Below are 20083 nucleotides of genomic sequence, written 5' to 3'. Positions count from 1 at the left end.
CTGGTCTCTGCCCCCATCTCCTGACACAGGGCGACACCCTTGGAACCTCCAGGGTGATGGGCGAAGTCAGAGTGCCTACACTGAGCTCCTGAGTGCCTTGAAACTCCTGGGTTTAGGGAAGAAGTTTTGTTCTAATGAGGTGATTCTGGGTGGATCCTGCTTGGGGACCGGTCACCAGAAGGACCAAACCATGATTAGAAGTTAGGACACTCACCCCCATCTCCACCCTCCAGGGAGGAAGGGGCTGAAAGTGAAGCTAAAAATGGACCATGCCTATGTGATGAAGCATTTATAAAAGTCTCTAAAGTAGATGATTCAGAGTTTCTGGGTTCCCAAATAACCCGTGCCAAGAGGTTGCATGCTAAGTCACTTCAGTCGTGTCTGACTCTTTGTGACCCCATGGACTGTAGCCTGCCAGACTTCTCTGTCCATGGGATTCTCCAGGCAAGAATACTGCAGTGGGTTGCCATGCCCTCCTCCAGAGAATCTTCCAGACCCAAGGATCAAACCTGCGTCTCCTACATCTGCCCGTACTGGAGGCAGGCTCTTTACGACGAGTGCCTGGGAAGCCGGGAGGGTGGGTACTCCTCCAGGGGAATCTCCTGTGCTTGGGACCCTCCCAGATGTCCCTGGGCACTCCCCATCTGGCTGTCCCTCTGTGACCTTTATCATATCTTTATTACAGAAGAGGCCAGTAAACAGAGGTGTTTGCCTGAGTTCCGTGAGCAAGTGTCTGAAGCCAAGGAGGGGTCAGAAGTGCCAGGGGCAGCCTAGATTTGAGATTCACATCTGAGTTTCACCTGTGGGGTCTAACACTGACTGCAAGCAGATGGTGTCAGAACAGAATCGAACTGTAGGACATGTAGCTGATGTCAGAGAATTGGTCAGTGTGGGAAAACTTACACATCTGATACCATAATTCTTGTGAGTGTGGTATCATTGTGAGAGTAAACAGTGAGGGGTTTGTTTTATTTTTAACACATGGCCTTTTTCAGAAAAGATTTTCTGACACTCCCCCACCCCACTGCAGAACATAAGGCACAAGAATACTGCATTTTATTGAGCACTTATTGCTGTACTCTCTGATGCCTCAACATCCCTCGTGGGTTTCCTAGATTCTGCCTACATTCCACCTGAGGATGCCATCAGTTTCCTTCCAGGATCCCGACTGATCCTGGGGCCGACTTGAAGGCAAGCAGAGCTGATGGCTAACAGCAGCATCCCCTAGATCAAGCCACACCTGAAAGCCTACAATTCGGTGCCTGAGCCAATAAATTCCTTTTTTTTTCCTTAAGTCATTTTCAATTGGGTTTTAAGTCTTACCAACTCAGCAAACTGGGGCCCATGTTTTATGCAATGCTCTCAAAATGCCTTGAATAATCCCCTGGATGCAGTCTGCTGAGCATAGAGGAAAGCTCTGGGCTGAGTGACTGGAGGCAATAAGCTCGAGAGAGGCCCAGGGTAGAGCATATGGGGCAGGAGGGGAGAGGTGGAAGGGTATGGGGGAGGGACATGAAGGAGAGGCATGGGGAGGAGAATGGGAAGGCCTCCTTTTATTTCTAGTTCCCCAGCCACATTGCCCATGGGGATAGGGGCACCTGGTGCCAAAGACTTCTCATTTCTTTTTGGGGGGAAGAATTTGGGGGGAAGAATACAAACAAGTAACTAAATATAATCCACATTCTCTAATTCAGGGAGGCAGAGAGCTCTGCCCCTGCAGATCACAGTTTCTGTAAATCAGGTTTCTATCAATTAAGGTGGATTGTAAATGTCAGCTCTTTCAAAGTTCGCCCTGATGTCTTCTTTTGTAATGTGAGAATGACAACTGGGATTGATCGCTCTGTCAGTTTTTATTCTGGCAGACTGAGGTTCCTCACAGGTGGCCCGCCTGCTCTGTGAGGGGAGGGCGGGTCTGAATCCTCAAAGGGAAAGTCAGAATTGCTCTAGCTGCTCGAGCAGATCCCAGGCCCAGCAAGACCCGGGAGGTGCTTCCAAGGACAGGAGGGTGTGCAGTGACACACCACACACATCAGGTGGAGCACTTTCCACTTAGAAATCAGAAAGGCCAATGCAAATTTGCTTGAGCAAAACATTTAAATATACACATGTAGGTGTAAAGAATCCACCTGCCAAGCAGGAGACATGGATTCCATCTCTGCACCAGGAAGACCACCCTAGAGAGGGAAATGGCAACCCACTCCAGTATTCTTGCCTGGGAAATCCCAGGAGGAGCCTGGGGACAGAAGCTCCTGTCCCCAGAGAAGGACAGAGGAGCCTGGGGTTGCAAAGACTTGGACGTGACTTGGTAACTAAAACAACAATGAATGTGTGCATATTCTAATTTACTGCAGAGTCTAGAGGATTTATTTTTTCATTTATTGGTAATTTATTGCAAGTGGATTCAGGGACAGCTAAATCTAGGTGCTCATAGCATGACACTAGAACCCAGTTCCTCTCCACCTCCCAGCTCTGCCTTACCCTGCACTGGATATTTTTCTTGGGTTTCTCAGGTGAGCCCTGGGAGCTCAAGCTCTTCCTGTTGATAAGATGGTGTGGCTCCCCAGGCTCCTAAACTTGCAGTTTTACTTTGGGGGGTAAAAGCTTGGCTTTTCCTCATGGCCTCAAGTAATTCCAAGACACATTCTCAACTGCTGTAGACCATGTGATCTTCCTGATCCAATCACTGTGGCTAGTTGACCATAAGCTCTGATTGGCTTAGCCCTGGGTCATGTGACCAACTCCAGCAGAAATGGGAGGTTTCCATTGGTCCCCACATTGAACCGGGAGCTACTACCCAAAGAAAGAGAAGTGGATCTGGAGGAGGCAAAGGACAAGTGTGTTACAGGCAGATTCTCATCTGTTCTGTAACTGCTACTGCTCTGATGTTTGGAGAGGTAGCAAGACCATTGGGAGACCTCTGCCCTTGGCCCAGGGCTGGAGCGTCTGGAATGCCAGAGGTCCAGTTACTCTGAGCCCGGAGGGCTGGGACCACTTGGAAAGCAGGCCTGGAGGAATCAGAGGATCACAGAGGCTTCAGCACCGCCGTAACTTCTTTGTGACTGGACACAAGCCCGATGCCTACTGGGCAAGGGGTACAGCCATACAGAGGCAGCGTGGAAGGGTTCTAGAAGGTTCCACAGAACCACAGAAAGGATGTGGTAACTGGGAAACAGGGTAAGAAAGGGCTTTCTTCAGTCATGACAACGAATGCTATGAGGTAAAGGGAAGAGATGCAGCAGGGGAAGGAACACTCTCCTACTGTCTCTGACCCACGTCCAGTGGCTGCAAGTCTCCTGGGGAGTCACAGGGACGGGGTCCTGTGACCCGATATGCCATGTGACACAGGGAGGTGGAGCATGGCACCACCTCTGAGCCAAGTCAGCTGAGGTGTCCCCACTAGGACCATGTGCATGGGGAGAGGTCACAGGAGGGAGTCTGGCTTGTCCACGCTCTGTACCTCCTGGGAGGTGACCTCTGAGCCCTTGGAACATCCTGCTTGATGAGAAGCCTGGAGCCTCGCAGGATAATCTTTGCTGCAAGCGAGTTCATGTGGGGCCTCCGCTGGACCTCTGCAGGAGCTTGGAGACTGAGGTCAGCCAGTAAAAACCCAGACACCAAGGCTCAAGGGTGCCCCTGATGGCAATACGTCCCCGTGCGCTAACACCTCACTGCAGAGAGAATCTGGCACTGTCCCCGTGAGCCCCACGGCTCCGAGGGGCATCCGGGACTCCTTCCTGTTGTCCTTCAGTGACAACAAGCTGCACCACGTGTAACAGCTCTGCTGAGCCCTGTGAGCCCTTTAGTGAGTTATTGAAGCTGCCCTTTGGGGTCCTCTGAATGACACCATGGCTGCCAGGGGCTCAGAGCCAAGAATGGCGCTAAATTCCAGCAGCTGTGCTGACTCTGCTGACTGGGTAACTGGGGTCATTCTCCAAAAGTCAGGACACAGTTGAAGGGTGGCGGGGGTGGGGGTGGCTTTCAGAAATCAACGCACACTGGAGCACAGGCGCACTCACATAAGTTCTCACGCGAGCACATGCGCGTGCTCACGCACCCTCAGAGCACAGACTGGCGTTTCCCAAACCTGACTCGTTCAGGTCCATGCTTGTCTGCTGTCAATCTCGGCACCCCCTGCCTTCTTACTTACCTAGGATATTTCTCCAAATTGGGCTTTTTACACCTAAATGCACTTTTTATTCAAAAGGGGACCTTTATGTCATCCCTGCAAATGGAAAGAGGCACTACTTGTGCTATTTCAGTGGTAACATTTCAGAGTAGCATGGTCACCTGCAGCGCATGGTGGAGCAGGTGGGAGCCGCCCGCTCTAGGCTCTCTGACTGTAACGGGGACAGAAGGGTAATTTCTTGGGATGGAGTCACAAGGGAGCCTAACCTCCCACCGTGTGGCTCCAAGCTGTCCAGGGAACACACCAGCACATCTGAGGGACAGGGTGGGGTGAGGACATGGAATCAGAATGGGGCAGACAGGCTGGTTACCAGGTCCCAGGCCCCAGCACTTTCTGCTGCGGCCCCGTGGTCACACCAGCCCTGCCCCACACCTGGAAATTGGTCTCTGGGCATCTCACCTCACTGCCCCTGCAGCAAGACCTCAAGTTTGGATGAATGAGGAGTCTGGGAGAACCGCTCCCCGGTCCTCCCTAGGCTGGGGTAACCCCACGGTCAACTCCATAGCTGCCCCCATCCCCAGTGGAACTGATCTGCCACCGTCCACCTGAACCCACAACAATGATGCACCCTCTCAGGGTCCAGCCCTTCCCGTCAGCCTTCCCATTCCCTCCCAGGGCTTCTGGGTGTGTGTTTGTGCTCAGTTGCTGTCATCAGACTCTGCAAACCGATGGAATGTTGCCTGCTAGGCTCTTCTGTCCAGGGGATTTCCCAGGCAAGAATACTGGAGTGGATTGTTATTTCCTTCTCCAGGGGATCTTCCTGACCCAGAGATAAAACTCATGTCTCCTGCATTTCCTGCATTGGCAGGCAGATTCTTTGCCACTGAGCCATCTGGGAAGAGCTTCTGGGACCACTTTATAAACCAGAGTCCTGTCTCAGAGGCCACGGCAGGAAGAGGGGTAAACCAAGACAGGAGCTAAGAGTAGACACACTCCCACCCCCATCTGCCTTTCCTGAAAGACTGCTTCAGAGGCCAAGGCACGGCCTGTCACCAACTCAGGACCCACGGTATCAACTCTGACTACACGGCTGCTCAGCCCAGCCTAGGCCTAAACTCCGATCTCTGCTGGAAAGGTGTGGCTGAAAGTGTTTTGCTTGTTCTAGGTTCCCAGCTGTGGCTGGAGCCATAGCAAGGAGTCTGGCCAAACTCTTAATTCATGCCCAGTGCCCAGGCACCCTGCTTGGATGATTTATTAAAGCGATGAGGTCCACTCAGTATGGCATTTTGTTCCAATCTCACCTCTGCCAAAGGACCTGGTGAGCTTTAGTATAGGATGCAGTGGTCTGAGACCAGGAATCAGTCAAGGGACCGGAAGGCAAGGCCACAGCCATCCGTGGGTCTGACTTTTCTGACTCAACTGCTGTGGCTTTGGGGATCAGTGGGCCTGGGATTTAGAGGCAACTGACAGACATGGGAATATCTTTTAGACATAGGCAAGGCTCGTTTCAGGCAGACTCTCCACCCACCGTCGCAGTTCCTGGACAAATGTACTTGGCAGAGCCTGATGCTTCAAGCTTGTGTCACTTGTCACTTGTGTCATCTAAAGCATCAGCTGGAGCATCAGCTGGTGAGGCCCAGCCTCCTGGGCGGGTCCAGACTCAGTCCTGTGGTAGGCACCCGCAGGGGACACCCAGGGCACAGGGGGCAGGACGCCAAGGGCAGAGAACCTGGAGAAGGCAGATGGGGAGGGCCCAACCAGCCAGGGCGCCCTTTCCTCCGCTCTGCTCTGTAAATGTCTGGGTGCCAGGAGCCCGGGCCTGCAGGGGTGCTGCTTGGAGGTGCCTGTGGGAGAGGCCACGTACTCACTTTTTGGGCCTGTAGTCCGGGATGGTACGGTCCAGGGAGATGTGGTCGCTGAGCTGTGCATTGTACCCGTATTCCTCGAACTTGCCTTCCGTCTCCTGGCTGTCATCCCGCAGCGTGGCCGCCATGCCGCCCTGGCCCAGGCCTCCTGGCCCCTCCACCAGACCAATGGGCTTGGCAAGACCTGGTGGGAGAAAAGAAGGGGTCAGGCAGGTTCCAGGTCCTACCGTGTCCCTCCCCCACCCTCCTCCCCGCCTCGCCCTGACAGCCCCTTTCTTTCGGATGCAAGCACAGCCAATTTCTCACATGTTGCAGAATTCCAACTATAGGACATTGCAGGAAGGCAAAGCTATGGGAACAGTATAAGGACCAGTGCCAAGGTTTCAGGGTAGGAATGAACAGACAGAACCCAGAGAATTTTTAGGGCAGTGAAACTTTCTATGATGATGGATACATGTTAACATACATTTGTTCAAACCCAGAGCAAGTAGGACACCAAGAGTGAACCCTCATGTAAATTATGGACTTTGAGTAATTAGGATGAGTCAATGTAGGTTCATTAATCTTAACAAATGTACCACATTAATGCAAGGTGTGAATAACAGGGTAAACTGAGTCAGGGGAGGGGCTACATGGCAACTCTCTGTACTTTCTACTCAGTGTTTCTGCAAACCCAAAACTGTTCGAAGAAGCAAACGCTACTGGGTTTTTTTAATGTCAAATAAAAATAAGTGAACTTTAAAAATGTAAAGCAGCTGCTCCCAATCCTTAATATTGTTGATCGTCGTAATTCCAACTAATTGCACATCCACACAATGCAACGCTACTTTGGGATGGAAAGGAAGGAACTACCAAATATGCAACAACCTGGATGAGTCTCAAAAGTATTGTTGAGCAAGAAGCTTCCCAAGGCACAGAGGAAAACATAAGTACAATTCTATTTACCATCAACTACAGATTGGCTATGGTTTTCCAGTAGTCTTGTGTGGATGTGAGAGTTGGACTGTGAAGAAAGCTGAGCACCGAAGAATTGATGCTTTTGAACTGTGGTGTTGGAGAAGACTCTTGAGAGTCCCTTGGACTGCAAGGAGATCCAACCAGTCCATTCTGAAGGAGATCAGTCCTGGGTGTTCTTTGGAAGGAATGGTGCTAAAGCCAAAACTCCAGTACTTTGGCCACCTCATGCAAAGAGTTGACTCATTGGAAAAGACTCTGATGCTGGGAGGGATTGGGGGCAGGAGGAGAAGGGGACGACAGAGGATGAGATGGCTGGATGGCATCACTGACTTGATGGATGTGGGTTTGGGTGAACTCTGGGAGTTGGTGATGGACAGGGAGGCCTGGTGTGCTGCAATTCATGGGGTCGCAAAGAGTTGGACACGACTGAGCGACTGAACTGAACTGAACAGATTGGCACTTGCCACAGGCACTTGCCATCTACCTCTACAAGGATTAAGTCATGTGCTGCTGTGGCTGCCAACCTTCCACACCCTCTGAAGGAGCTCAGGGTGGAGAGCAGAAACAAGGCATTCTGTTGAGTCCTGTCCCAAGACCATATAAGCAAAGCCCAGAAACAAGGTCCTCTCTGGAACTGCCTGAACCCCCTTTGTAATTTGCCAAAAGCCCCTCTGATCACCACCAGCAGGCTTCCTGACTCCAAGTTAGGCAAAAGTGCCCATCCTGTTACCCATCCTACAGCACCCTAGCCAATCACTTGATGCCAACCTTCCAGCAGGCATTTTCTTTGTCTTGAGGCTATAAAATTTGGCTATTAACTCATGAAAACTGTCGACTTTCCCAGGTCTGTCAGGAGGTTGGCCCACTATACTCACAGTGCCCACTGCTCTTTATTCTTAATAAACTCACTCCCTTCTGAAATGCTCTGTGTCTGGAATTTCTTTTCCAATCTGTGTTTAGACCACCTCAACACTCTGGGCTCTGGGAAAACCAGCAGGACAGGTCTTCAGATAGATATTCTCAGGAGCTGATCTTATGAGCCCAACTCTTATATCTCCTCATATCTAGAAAAGCACTAAAATCCTTCATGGTGGCGACTGTTTCTTAGGACTAGCAGAAACTTCATGAGATAAGCAGAAACTTCCTACAAAAAAAAAATAAGTGCTTGACTGCCTGTACTCCCCCTTCACCAAAATCACATATATACTGTCTTTCCCCACTACTTCCTTGGAGCAGTTTCTCAGAAGTATCTGAGGTGCTCTATCTGGGTCACAGTCCTCATTCTGCCTCAAATAAAAACCTAACTTGCAACTCTCTTGCTGTGCATTTTTTAAAAGTTGAAATTACAAAAGTTCAAGAACAGATGAAGCTACTCTCTGGTGACACCAGGGGACCTCCAGGACGAGGGTGGCACTTGCTGAAAAGGAACCCTCCCGGGGTGACCAGGGCAGGGATTGGGAGAGGGCTGACCTCCGTCTTCCACATGCCCAAGGGTCTCCTCTGCTTACAGGAGCCAAGGACCTGTGAGTGCCTGAGAAGGACAAGTCAGGGGAGCAGTCTTCTGGAATGTTCTATTTGGTCACTTGTGCCAGGAGAGGAGACATCATCCCAGGGGGAATCAGGGACCAGAGCAGTGCCCACCAGGCAAGGACCACACACCTTGCTCTCTCTGGGATGGACGACTGTGGGGCATCTTGGCTTTGAGAGTGAGGTCCAGGGAGCAGAAGCTTAAGACAGAAAGGGTTGAAGTGAACTCCCATCCTGGAAATGCATTTATTAGCTTTCACAGAGAAGTTTCTGGTCTTAGTTCAGGCCACTAGAAGTGCCAACCTGAGAAATATCTAACACTGATGTCACATGCTGCTCCACACTGGATATCAGGCTCTTCCCTTGTGATACGCACTCCCTCCTTAAGGTTTTAAATTAATTAAGCAAGAAGTCCACTCGGCTGGGGGGGTCTAATGCATGATACCTATGCAAGTAAACCCAAACCTAAGCCTGTGAATACCTCAAGGTTAGGAAATGGAGATCCCAATCACACACAGCCAATCACAGCTAACTACACAAAGCTGGGCTTTAAGCCCTACCAATCAACAACCTCCTTTGTTTCTACACTTTTTCTCTATACTTTCTCCAGCTCCTGGGGGTGGGGTGCTCTACCACTTCCTGTTGGAGGTTGTCCCATTCCAGTCAATTTTTGTCCAAACATGATCTTTTTTTCCTTTTTTTGGTCCAGTGGCATTCAGGATCTTAGTTCCCCAACCAGGGACCAAACTGGCACCCTTTGCAGTGGAAGCATGGAGCCCTAACCACTGGACCAACAGGGAATTCCCCAGCCCAAATATAATCTTAAGATTTGTTTTTTTTATTGCTTTGCATTTTTTAAATATTATTATTATTATTTTTACTTTATAATATTGTATTGGATTTGCCATACATCACCATGCATCTGCCATGGGTTAATCTTAAGATTTGTAATCTGCCTCAGTTTATCTTTTAACACTTCCCAGTGAGGGCAGGAATGTGGGGGGCTGACCTCCCTCCTCCATACACACAAGGGGCTCCTGTGCTCACCAGAGCCATGGCCACAGGCTCCAGGGACCTCCCATGATCCAGAATATTCCATTTTAAATGACAAATGTAGCATTGGTATCTATGCTGAACTGAAGGATACTTGTTGGATGTAAAATTGAAAAATCACATGACGCAAATCACTTCCAGTTATTTTAATACTGCAAAATATATATAATCATGCTGTTTTTAAACGTCTGTACTGTACTTGCAATTTTCTTTGAAAGGTCTGTAAATAGATGTCTCCCATGGGCACATGTACTTCCAGACCTAAAGAGAAAGTCTCACGGCTCATGGGGGCCAGAGACTGTGTGTAGGGGGGCCGGGGGGGGCCTGGGCCCACTGACCCTGACCCGCTGTAGTCAGGCCCTGACAGCGGCAACCAGACTCCTTCACACCAGTTTCCGTTTGCAAAAGCAGAAAGCACGCACTGGAAAATTCAAACCATCCAGAAAGTTATAAAACACGGACTTAACGTTTCCTGCGCTGTCTCCCTCTCTTCAAGGGAAATAATTTTCTTGCGGTTTTAGGCTTTCTCCTTTTGTCCACTGCCGGCACACATAATAATTTTATGGGGCTAGTTCTTGCTCTGTCAGCCTGAGACAATTTCCCTTGCCTTCCTGGCATGAAAGATGAGGATTTAGTCCTACTGCCTACATCCTTGTCCCTCTTCCTCCCTCCCTTGATTTTTCCTAGCTATGTTATTATTTTTAGTTATTCTCATGGTTACTTTTGTGACCTTAAAAGGAACACTTAAGGATCTATTTCAGGAAATATCCACTTTAGCTGCTGTCTATGGACTCCCTACCAGGTTAGATGAGAAATTAGCATAATCCCAGGGTTGCTGTTCAATGATATGAAGTTTCGGTGTATATGTATTTGTTTCAGGGATACATATATATCTGAACCAACTTGGAGGTCTACTGCGGAACACTGTGCCTAGTTAGCAATACTGCCTTGCGCACTTAAAAATGTGTTAACGATTCACTTGGCTGTACACCTGAAACCAACAAAGCTTTGTATTCAACCACACTCCAGTTAGAAACATTTTTTTTAATGTGTTAAGAAGGCAGATCTCATGTTCAGTGTTCTGACCCAATAAAAATAAAAACATAAAATGTTGAACTGCAAAAAACAGAAAAGACCTTAACATACTTCTCTCTGCATCTTCCATTTAGCTTTGCCATCACTTTGATGGTGTCAAAGATCATTTGAGGGCTTCCCTGGTGGTCCAGTGGCTAAGACTCTGCACTTCCAATGCAGGGGGCCTGGGTTTGGTCCCTGGTCAGGGAACTAGATCCCCCATGCAGCAACCAAGGCCCAGTGCAGCCAAATAAATACGTTCGTTTTTTTTTTTAAAGACCATTTGTAACATCTACATTTTGCTCTGTAATTACAATCGAGATTTCCGCAGATTGGTCCATGCATTGATTCTAAAATGAGAGAGGAGGCCACATTTGCCACATGGTGATGATGTAAATACTATTCTCTGTGGAGCCAGGCAATGTGAGTCCATGAGGACCAAAGTGGAATTCTATCAGTAACTGCACCCATGCACCTAGTGAAGATTTTTCAAATGTCAAGACAGTATTGATGGCTTTTTCTGACATTCTGTTAATTTCCCCCAAGTATGCATATTTTGGTTTGCATCTTTTTTTTTTGGTTTGCATCTTGACTTTATTTTTTTTTTAAATATTTGTTTATTTGGCTGTGTCAGGTCTTTGTTGTGGCACATGGGATCTTTCATTTCATCTAGAGGGCTTCTCTCTAGTCATGGTGCGGGGGCTTAGTTGCCACAAGGCACGTGGGATGTTAGTTCCTCCATCAGAGATTGAACCCACGTCCCCGGCAGTGGAAGGTGGATTCTTAACCACTGGACCTCCAGGGAAGTCCCTGCATCTTGGCTTTCTGTACAGCATTATAGGGTGAAAGTAGAAGGAAATGGCAACCTGTTCCAATATTCTTGGGCTTTCCTGGTAAAGTATCTGCCTGCAATGCAAAACACCCAAGTTTGATCTCTGGGTTGGGAGGATCCCCTGGAGGAGGGAATGGCAACCACTCCAGTAACTTGCCTGGAGAATCCCATGGACAGAGGAGCCTAGTGAGCTACAGTCCATGGGGTTGCAAAGAGTCGGACACGATTGAGCAACTAACACACACTTGTCCAATATTCTTGTTTGGTAAATCCCATAGACAGAAGAGGCTGGTGGGCTACAGTTCACGGGGCTGCAAAAGAGTCAGACATGGTTTAGTGACTAAACAACAACAAACATAAAGACGATAACAGTAACAGTCAGGTAGCATGTGTCTTTTAGATATGAGCACATTCACTTCCCACAACACCCCGTGAGGTAGGGCTATAATTCACCCCATTTTGCAGATGAGTTAACTGAGGCACAGAGAGGTCGTGACCTGCTCAAGGTCACACAGTTTGCAAGCACCAGAACCCGCATCTGCAGGCAGGCAACATGGCACCATAGGAAGGTGCTTCGCTGCTATGTGCTGCTGCCTCTCCAGAGCTTCCGAACCCCTGCCTACGGAATGGGGTCCAGGTTCCTCCCACAGATTCTCCTCACAGCAGGGCTGGGACTAGACCAAGGTTTTGGGGTGCAGGATTCAAGGAAATCCCTGCTGTGAGGGTCCCCTCTCTCAGAAAACTCTCCATGTCTTTACTCCCTGAATCAGCCATCTGCCAGGTGCCCACATCCACAAATAACCACAAAAGCACCATGAGTGTTGATTTGAGGGTTATAAATAAAGTTTACTGAGCAAGTGGGTTCACAAATGCAGGATCTGTGAATATCAGGGCAGGGCTGCCCTTCAATATTGTCAGCTACAAGTTGGCACTTGCCATGGGCACTTGCCAGCTACCTCTACAAGGACTGAGTCATGTGCTGCTGCAGCTGCTGACCTTCAACACCCCTGAAAGGAGTTCAGGGTGCAGAGCAGAGATAAGGCACTCTGTGCTTGAGTGAGGGGAGAACTGGGAGGACAGGTCTTCAGATACTTAGACATTCTCAGGAGCTGATTTTATGAGCCAAATTCTTGTATCTCCTCATATCTAGAAAAGCATTAAGATCCTTCATGGTGATGACTGTTTCTCATGACCAGAAAGAAGCTTCATGAGACCAGTAGAAACTTTCTGGAAAAATATGTGTTTGGTAGCATGTATTCCCCCTTCACCAAAATCATGTATATGTTTCAGTTTCAGTTCAGTCGCTCAGTTGTGTCCAACTCTTTGCGACCCCATGAACCACAACATGCAGGCTTCCCTGTCCATAACCAACCCCCAGAGTTTACCCAAACTTTTGTCCATTGAGTCAGTGATGCCATCCAACCATCTCATCCTCTGCCATCCCCTTCTCCTCCTGCCCCCAATCCCTCCCAGCATCAGGGTCTTTTCAAATGAGTCAGTTCTTTGCATCAGGTGGCCAGAGTATTGGAGTTTCAGCTTCAACATCAGTCCCTCCAATGAATACCCAGGACTGATCTCCCTTAGGATGGACTGGTTGGATCTCCTTGCAGACCAAGGGACTCTCAAGAGTCTTCTCCAACACCACAGTTCAGAAGCATCAGTTCTTCGGCACTCAGCTTTCTTTATAGTCCAACTTACACATCTATACATGACTACTGGAAAAACCATAGCCTTGACTAGACAAACCTTTGTTGACAAAGTAATGTCTCTGCTTTTTAATATGCTGTCTAGGTTGGTCATAACTTTCCTTCCAAGGAGTAAGCGTCTTTTAATTTCATGGCTGCAATCACCATCTGCAGTGGTTTTGGAGCCCAAAAAAAATAAAGTCAGCCAGTGTTTCCACTGTTTCCCCATCTATTTGACATGAAGTGATGGGACCAGATGCCATAATATTAGTTTTCTGAATGTTGAGCTTTAAGCCAACTTTTTCACTCTCCTCTTTCACTTTCATCAAGAGGCTCTTTAGTTCTTCACTTTCTGCCATAAGGGTGGTGTCATCTGCATATCAGAGGTTATTGATATTTCTCCTGGCTATCTTGATTCCAGCTTGTGCTTCATCCAGCCCAGTGTTTCTCATGATGTACTCTGCATATAAGTTAAATAAGCAGGATAACAATATACAGCCTTGACATACTCCTTTTCCTATTTGGAACCAGTCTGTTGTTCCATGTCCAGTTCTAACTGTTGCTTCCTGATCTGCATATAGGTTTCTCAAGAGGCAGGTCAGGTGGTCTAGTATTCCCATCTCTTTCAGAATTTTCCACAGTTTATGTGATCCACACAGTCAAAGGCTTTGGCATAGTCAATAAAGCAGAAATAGATGTTTTTCTGGAACTCTTTTGCTTTTTTTTTTTTTTTTTTTACAGAGAATAGGAACAATACTAAAGACACTAAATCCTGAAGGATTTCACGAGAAGAACAAGGCACACCTGTGGAGGGAGACATTTTAGGAGCTTTGCTTTTTTGATGATCAGAGGATGTTGACAATTTGATCTCTGGTTCCTCCGCCTTTTCTTCTCCCCTACCTTTGAAACAATTTTCTCACAGCTATCAGAGGCGCTGTCTCCCAGGCTGCAGTCCCCATTTTGTCCCCAAATAAAACTTAATTCGAAACTCTCATGTTGTGCATTTTTTTCTAGTTGACAATAATTTAGCCTTTACTGTGGACATGCTGATGGGACCAGCTGGACATGGTCAAGGTTGGAACCAGAGCCCCAGGAGCCTTGCTTGCGTTCTTCTTTGCTCATCCCCCAACAGCCATGGAGCCTGGAGGGAATGTGAGCTGGTAGAGTGAAAGGAGAAGGAGTGACTGAGCCTGGCAGCTAGGGTGGGCAGCGAACCAGCAAGCCAGCTCCATGGGTGCACACCCCTGAGACTGAGCCCTGGAGGAGGGAGGAACAGCAGCCCTTAGAATAGCAGTTATCAATCTAGAGCAGCGCCCCCTGGAGGACACAGGCTGCAGGGACCCACTCAAAGTATCTGATTCTGCAGGTCCAGGTGGGCCAGAGAGCTGGCATCTCTGAGAAGGCCCCAAGGGATGCTGATACTGGCTGGGGATCCCACGTGGAGGACCTCTGCCGTGTGTGGAACAGGGGCTCATGGCCTTTCACCTTTTCAAGGGTACATGATACACTGCAGACAGGAATAATGTACAGACACTGCTTCTGGGCTCTAGAGGTGCTGAGAGCCAGGCCAGCGTCCTGGATGGGTAACTTCTGGGCCTCGTCCTGGCCCCTCTTGCTCTGCTGATGGCTGACCCAGGGGAGGCAGCAGGGGCTCTGAGAGGCTGGCCCTCCAGAGCACCCCTGCACCCGCTCAGGGAGGCAAGCCCTGCCAACCTTGGATCTCTGATAGTCCTCATCACAGTTCTCTGGAGCAGGAGACATCTGTCACAGCTCCCCTGATTGAAAACCCATGGATCTGATTTCACTTTGAAGGAAAGTCACGCACATCGGTGCTTCCCTGCAGGGTTCCCGGAGCTCTCATCTCCCCTCTTTTCTCACATCCTAGCATTGACTCACATCTTTTCTCACAAAGAATTCCTTCTACAGAGGCAGGATTGATTGATCCCCCAGGAAATGAGGGCAAATGGAGAGAGAGGGAAATTGTAAAGATTAAAGATGGCTCAGCCGTTACTGTGGGATCTGAGGCCCACATTTCCCTGAACCTATGGTCAGGGAGGGCCTGCCAAGGCCTTCTGGAGTCACACCTGCAGTGGGTTTTCCTCCTCAGATCTGCCAACTCCCAGGTCCACCAAAACACCGGCACAGGGGGTAAGGGTGGGTGTTGGGGGACAGCCAGGTCCCCTCCTTCCCACCCTGCTTCTGGGGGGCTCCTGTTCCAATTAATTGTCCTTGGTTTGAGGGCCCCTGAAAAAGCAAAAGACCAGATTCTGCAGACGGTTGTGGGTTGAAACATGCCCCCCTCCCCCTCCCGCCAAAGACATGCCAAGGTCCTGACCCTGCTGACCCATAGGTGCGAACTTATTTGGATAGAGGGTCTTTGCAGATGTAGTTACGATGAGGTCATCCTGAATGGGGCCCCAGTGACTAGGACCTTATATAAGATGGAATTTGGGACACACACACAGACAATGGCGAGCAGAAGTGGTGACAGCAGTGATGTGGCCATGAGCCCAGGACAGCTGGCGCCGCCAGGAGTTGAAAGAGGGAGGAAGGATCTTTTAGGGGAAACACTGACCGAAACCGCCCATGCTGGCCAGGCATCACAGTAACCATTTGCGTGAGTTATTTTACGACAGGAGGTCCTGGTAAGGAACATGGAACTAATAAGCCACCACCAACCAGGAATGACTCATTGGAAAAGACCCTGATGCAGGGAAAGATTGAAGGCAGGAGGAGAAGGGGATGACAGAGGATGAGATGGTTGGATAGCATCACCAACTCGACGGACATGAGTTCGAGCAAGCTCTGGGAGATGGTGAAGGACAGGGAAGCCTGGCATGCTGCAGTCCATGGGGTTGCAAATAGTCGGATACGACTGAGCGAATGAACTGAACTGAACTGAACTGTACTGAACCAGAAGAGTTCAGGAAGGGTCAAAAGGTGACAGCGCATGTCCTACCACCTCCCAGGATCCTTCTCACTGGCATCTATCTTGGCTGAGTGACGCGTGCATCACCAGGAAAGACCCTAAGTCAGAATAATTGGCCAAAGACAACCTGGAAACTAATCCCATCACCACAAAACCTGAGATTGGGAGCCACGGGGCAGAACAGTCCTCTTGGGTTCCCTGACCCTCCTGCTCTCTGCCCAGGCACCCCTTCCCAATAAAGTCTCTTGCTTTGCCAGCACATGTGTCTCCTTGGACAATTCATATCCGAGTGTTAGTCAGGAGCCCACTCTCAGGCCATGGGAGGGATCCCCCTTTCTGCAACAGATCTGTCCCTGGAGGCTCAGAAGGATCTCAGCCCTGCTGACACCTTGGTTTCAGGTATCTGACCTCCTGGACCGTGAGAGGGCAACGTCTGCTGCTTTGGCCATCAGGTCTGTGGCATCTTGTCAGAGTGGCACCAGAAAACCTACACACAGATGCAACCTCACCCCACCCGCGGGGACACGGATCCTGAGAACTGGGCGTGCCAGGGTGGAGCAACAGTCACATCCCACAGGCGCTCAGCCTGTCGTCCGGCTGACGCGTGCCCATGCAGGTGCAGATTCAGAGGTGCTGGGCTTCCTCAACAGGAGCGGAAGGGTGGTTTTTCCTGTTTTGAAATCCTCCATTTCCTCCTCCAGGGAAGGGTGACCCAAGCTTCTCATTTCATCCTTGAATAGATGTGATTTTGAGAACAATGGGAAATTTGCATTCATTAGCTCAGCCTTTGAAACTTCTGTTGGACAACTTTTCAGACAATCCGACAAAGGAGACAAACAAAAGCCAGCATCCTCTCTGCATTTTTGGGACTGGAGGTCACTGCAGTGGCCAAGCCATGACAGGTGCAGCCTACATCTGTCTCCTTTACCCCCAAGGGCCTTTCTGTGCCGAGTGCTTTCATTCTGCCCACTTCACAGAGAGCCCCAAGGCTCTCCCTGGCCACCCAGCCTCTTAGCCACATGCTCTAAACTTCTGAGAATCTCAAAGAAGCATCTTAGAGAGGACTCATAAAGATCATCCGTTTTTCATTTTGACACCAGGGACATTTTAATTACAATTATTACTATTCCAAAATCACTGCGGATGGTGACTGAAGCCATGAGAATAAAAGACACTTGCTCCTTGGACGAAAAGCTATGACAAACCTAGACAGCGTATTAAAAAGTAGAGACATTACTTTGCCGACAAAGGTCCATATAGTCAAAGCTATGGTTTTTCCAGTAGTCATGTATAGATGTGAGAGTTGGACCATAAAGAAGGCTGAGTGTCAAAGAATTGATGCTTTTGAACTGTACTGTTAGAGAAAACTCTTGAGAGTCCCTTGGACTGCAAGGAGATCAAACCGGTCAATCCTAAAGGAAATCAACCCTGAATGTTCATCGGAAGGACTGATGTTGAAGCTGAAGCTCCAATACTTTGGCCATCTGATGCAAAGAGCCGACTCATTAGAAAAGACTCTGATCCTGGGGAAGATTGAAAGCAGGAGGAGAAGGGAGCAACAGAGGACAAGATGGGTGGGTAGCATCACCGACTCAATAGACATGAAATTGAGCACACTCAGGGAGATGGTGAAGGACAGGGAAGCCTGGTGTGCTGCAGGCCATGGGGTCTCAAAGAGTCGGACCCAACTGAGTGGCTGAACAACTATTACTACAGTCTCAAGAAAGAAGGGGCTACACTACATCTTGGGCAGGAAGGATTCACCCTCATGACAGTGTACTAGTGGAAGGCCTCTGGCTGTGCCTTGGCCCAGGCTGGTGACCAGTGTGTAGGTGAACACCAGGCCCTCACTGCAGATGAGTGACAGAAGGCTTCAAGGGCACCTGCTGCTCCATAGTGCTCCTGGCTGCATAATTCCCCTCCAGGAAGGTAAAGGGCTCCCTCCATGGGGCGGATACCAGCTCTTTCCCCTCTCAGCTGGGGTTAGAGGTAAGGATGGTGGTGGGAACACTCACAGTTAGCACAGCTTGAGGACCAACTAAGTGACGGTGGATAACCAGTGCGGCCGTGTCACAGCATCTAGATTGAACACAAGCCTGGTCAGGGGATCCGCAGAAGCTCTCTGCATGCCCAGTGGGGCATCACATCTTACTCAGAAAATGAGCTGCCAGGTGGAGTTCAGGAAGCTTCTCCAGCTCAGCGGGAAGGCCAGGATGAACAAGGCTTCCCAGACACCCGCTGGCTCCCGGCTTCTGCACCGCCCTTGCAGAGGGGCCCGGGGAGCACAAAAGTCAGGGGAGCACAAGCGGCAAAGCTGCATCCTGCTTTTGCTGCCACTTCAAGTTACTGTCAGGACTTGCCTGTTGGTCCACTGGTTAAGAATCGGTCTGCTGATGCAGGGGATGTAGGTTCGATCCCTGGCCCAGGAACTAAGATTCCGCAAGGCAACTTAGTTGCCTTGGAGCAACAAAGCCCACATGCTGCAATTACTGAAGCCTGAGAGCTCTGGAGCACTTGTGTTACAACTGAAGAGTCTGTGTACCACCATGAAAGGTCTCGTGTTAATGCAACTAAGACCCCATGAATAAATAAAGATGAAAAAGAATAAAGTTACTGTCAGTGTCTCCCACACTGTTTTATGTGAGTCGATAATAATTATAATTAACAGCCATCTTTTAAACCACCATGATATTTAAACATTTACTTAACAGTTCCTCTATGCTTATACATTTACTTATTTTACATATTTAGGATCATGTTCTTATTTCAGAAATTGAACCACTGGGTCAAGGGTAAAATATTTTTGTGGATCTTGGTGCCAAATTACTTTCCAAAAGGGTTAGATGTGCTTTATACTGTGGTCAGCAGTATCTGTTTTTATGTTTCTAATTAGAAAGTGCATTTCTTCTGATTGAAAAAGTCATAAATACTTATTGTGGAAAATTCTGAAAATATATACACACAGAATCACCCAGGATGTCACTCCACCAGGAAAACCAATATCAATATTTTAGTGCCCTATATTATTTTTATAAGTTTACATATAATAGTTTCAAACATGTTTAATAAATACATGTGATGTATATATAAGTCCATGTTCTGTTCTTATCGCTACATCTTAAGCATTTTCTTATGTCACTAAAAATTCTACATAAGTGTAACTTTATATGGCTGCAAACATAAAATCTCATCTTGTGATTGTACCATTTATTTCTTCATCTGTCCATCAAAAATATATGATGTATCTCAAATGTCAAGAGCCGTGCAGGGTGCTGGCCATCTTTGTCTACACAAAGGGAGGTGGCCCACTCAGTTGTGCTCTAGCCCAGGTGGGTAACCTGCTCAGGTATGCTCCAGCTCAGTCCAGGTAGACAGGAGCTGGACTCACCAAGGCAGAACAGGTGCCTGAGGCCCCAACACAGAAGCCTGGTGGGTGGGTGGCTCTCCTAGGAGCCCAGATCACTGGGAGCTCAGGTGCAGGGAACGGAGTTGGGTCCCGGGCTAAAGGAAGCAAGTGGTCAAGGTTGGGCTCCAAGAGGGCAGGCACAACTCATGGGCCCTTTTCAAATCCAAAGTCCCACCACACCCCTGCAGATGGAGTGTGTGTCCAGAACTCTCTCTGCTCCGGTGCTCTTGTCCAGAGCCCGAGGTGACACTTTCAGTGAAACGCATTTGGTTTCTGAGGTAGAGATTGGACTTTCGAGAGGAAAAGTGGCTTCCGTTTGAGGATTGGGGTGACCAGAGGGCCCTCCCCTCTCAAATTCATCATCATGGCTGTAATTGGCAGAGATCGCACACGGATGTGAAAGGCTGCTGAAGGCCCACAGCAATTCTACTTTTATGGAATAATCATTGGAAGTTCCTTTCCTGTGACCTGAGGGAACGCAGTTTTCTAATTAGAAGAGATAATTTGGAAGACACCATGGGGAGGAGGAGACGGCTCTATCAGAGCATGGGTGTGAGATGCTATTCATGCCATGTCGGGGGAGGGGGGACTGACTTGGGGCTGGAGGCAGGATAGTGGGGGTGGGGGGT

At 48.9% G+C, this 20083-nt stretch overlaps 1 protein-coding gene across 1 annotated transcript in view; it reads right to left on the bottom strand.

The window, feature by feature from the left end:
* GALNT9 (polypeptide N-acetylgalactosaminyltransferase 9) overlaps positions 1 to 20083 on the bottom strand; it is a 114973-nt gene that overhangs the window by 74543 nt on the left and 20347 nt on the right. Inside the window, exon 2 of the mRNA XM_086345966.1 lies at positions 5995 to 6175. Within this exon, the coding sequence (XP_086202092.1) occupies positions 5995 to 6175 (181 nt within the window). The remainder of the gene's footprint in view (positions 1 to 5994; positions 6176 to 20083) is intronic.

Source organism: Bos grunniens, chromosome 17, assembly GCF_055505025.1.
Source record: "Bos grunniens cultivar Pamir isolate PY7600 chromosome 17, Bosgru_T2T1.0, whole genome shotgun sequence".
In the NCBI taxonomy this organism is placed as follows: domain Eukaryota; kingdom Metazoa; phylum Chordata; class Mammalia; order Artiodactyla; family Bovidae; genus Bos; species Bos grunniens.
Note: the sequence above shows the minus strand (reverse complement) of the source record. Positions and strands in the feature narration are given on the sequence as shown.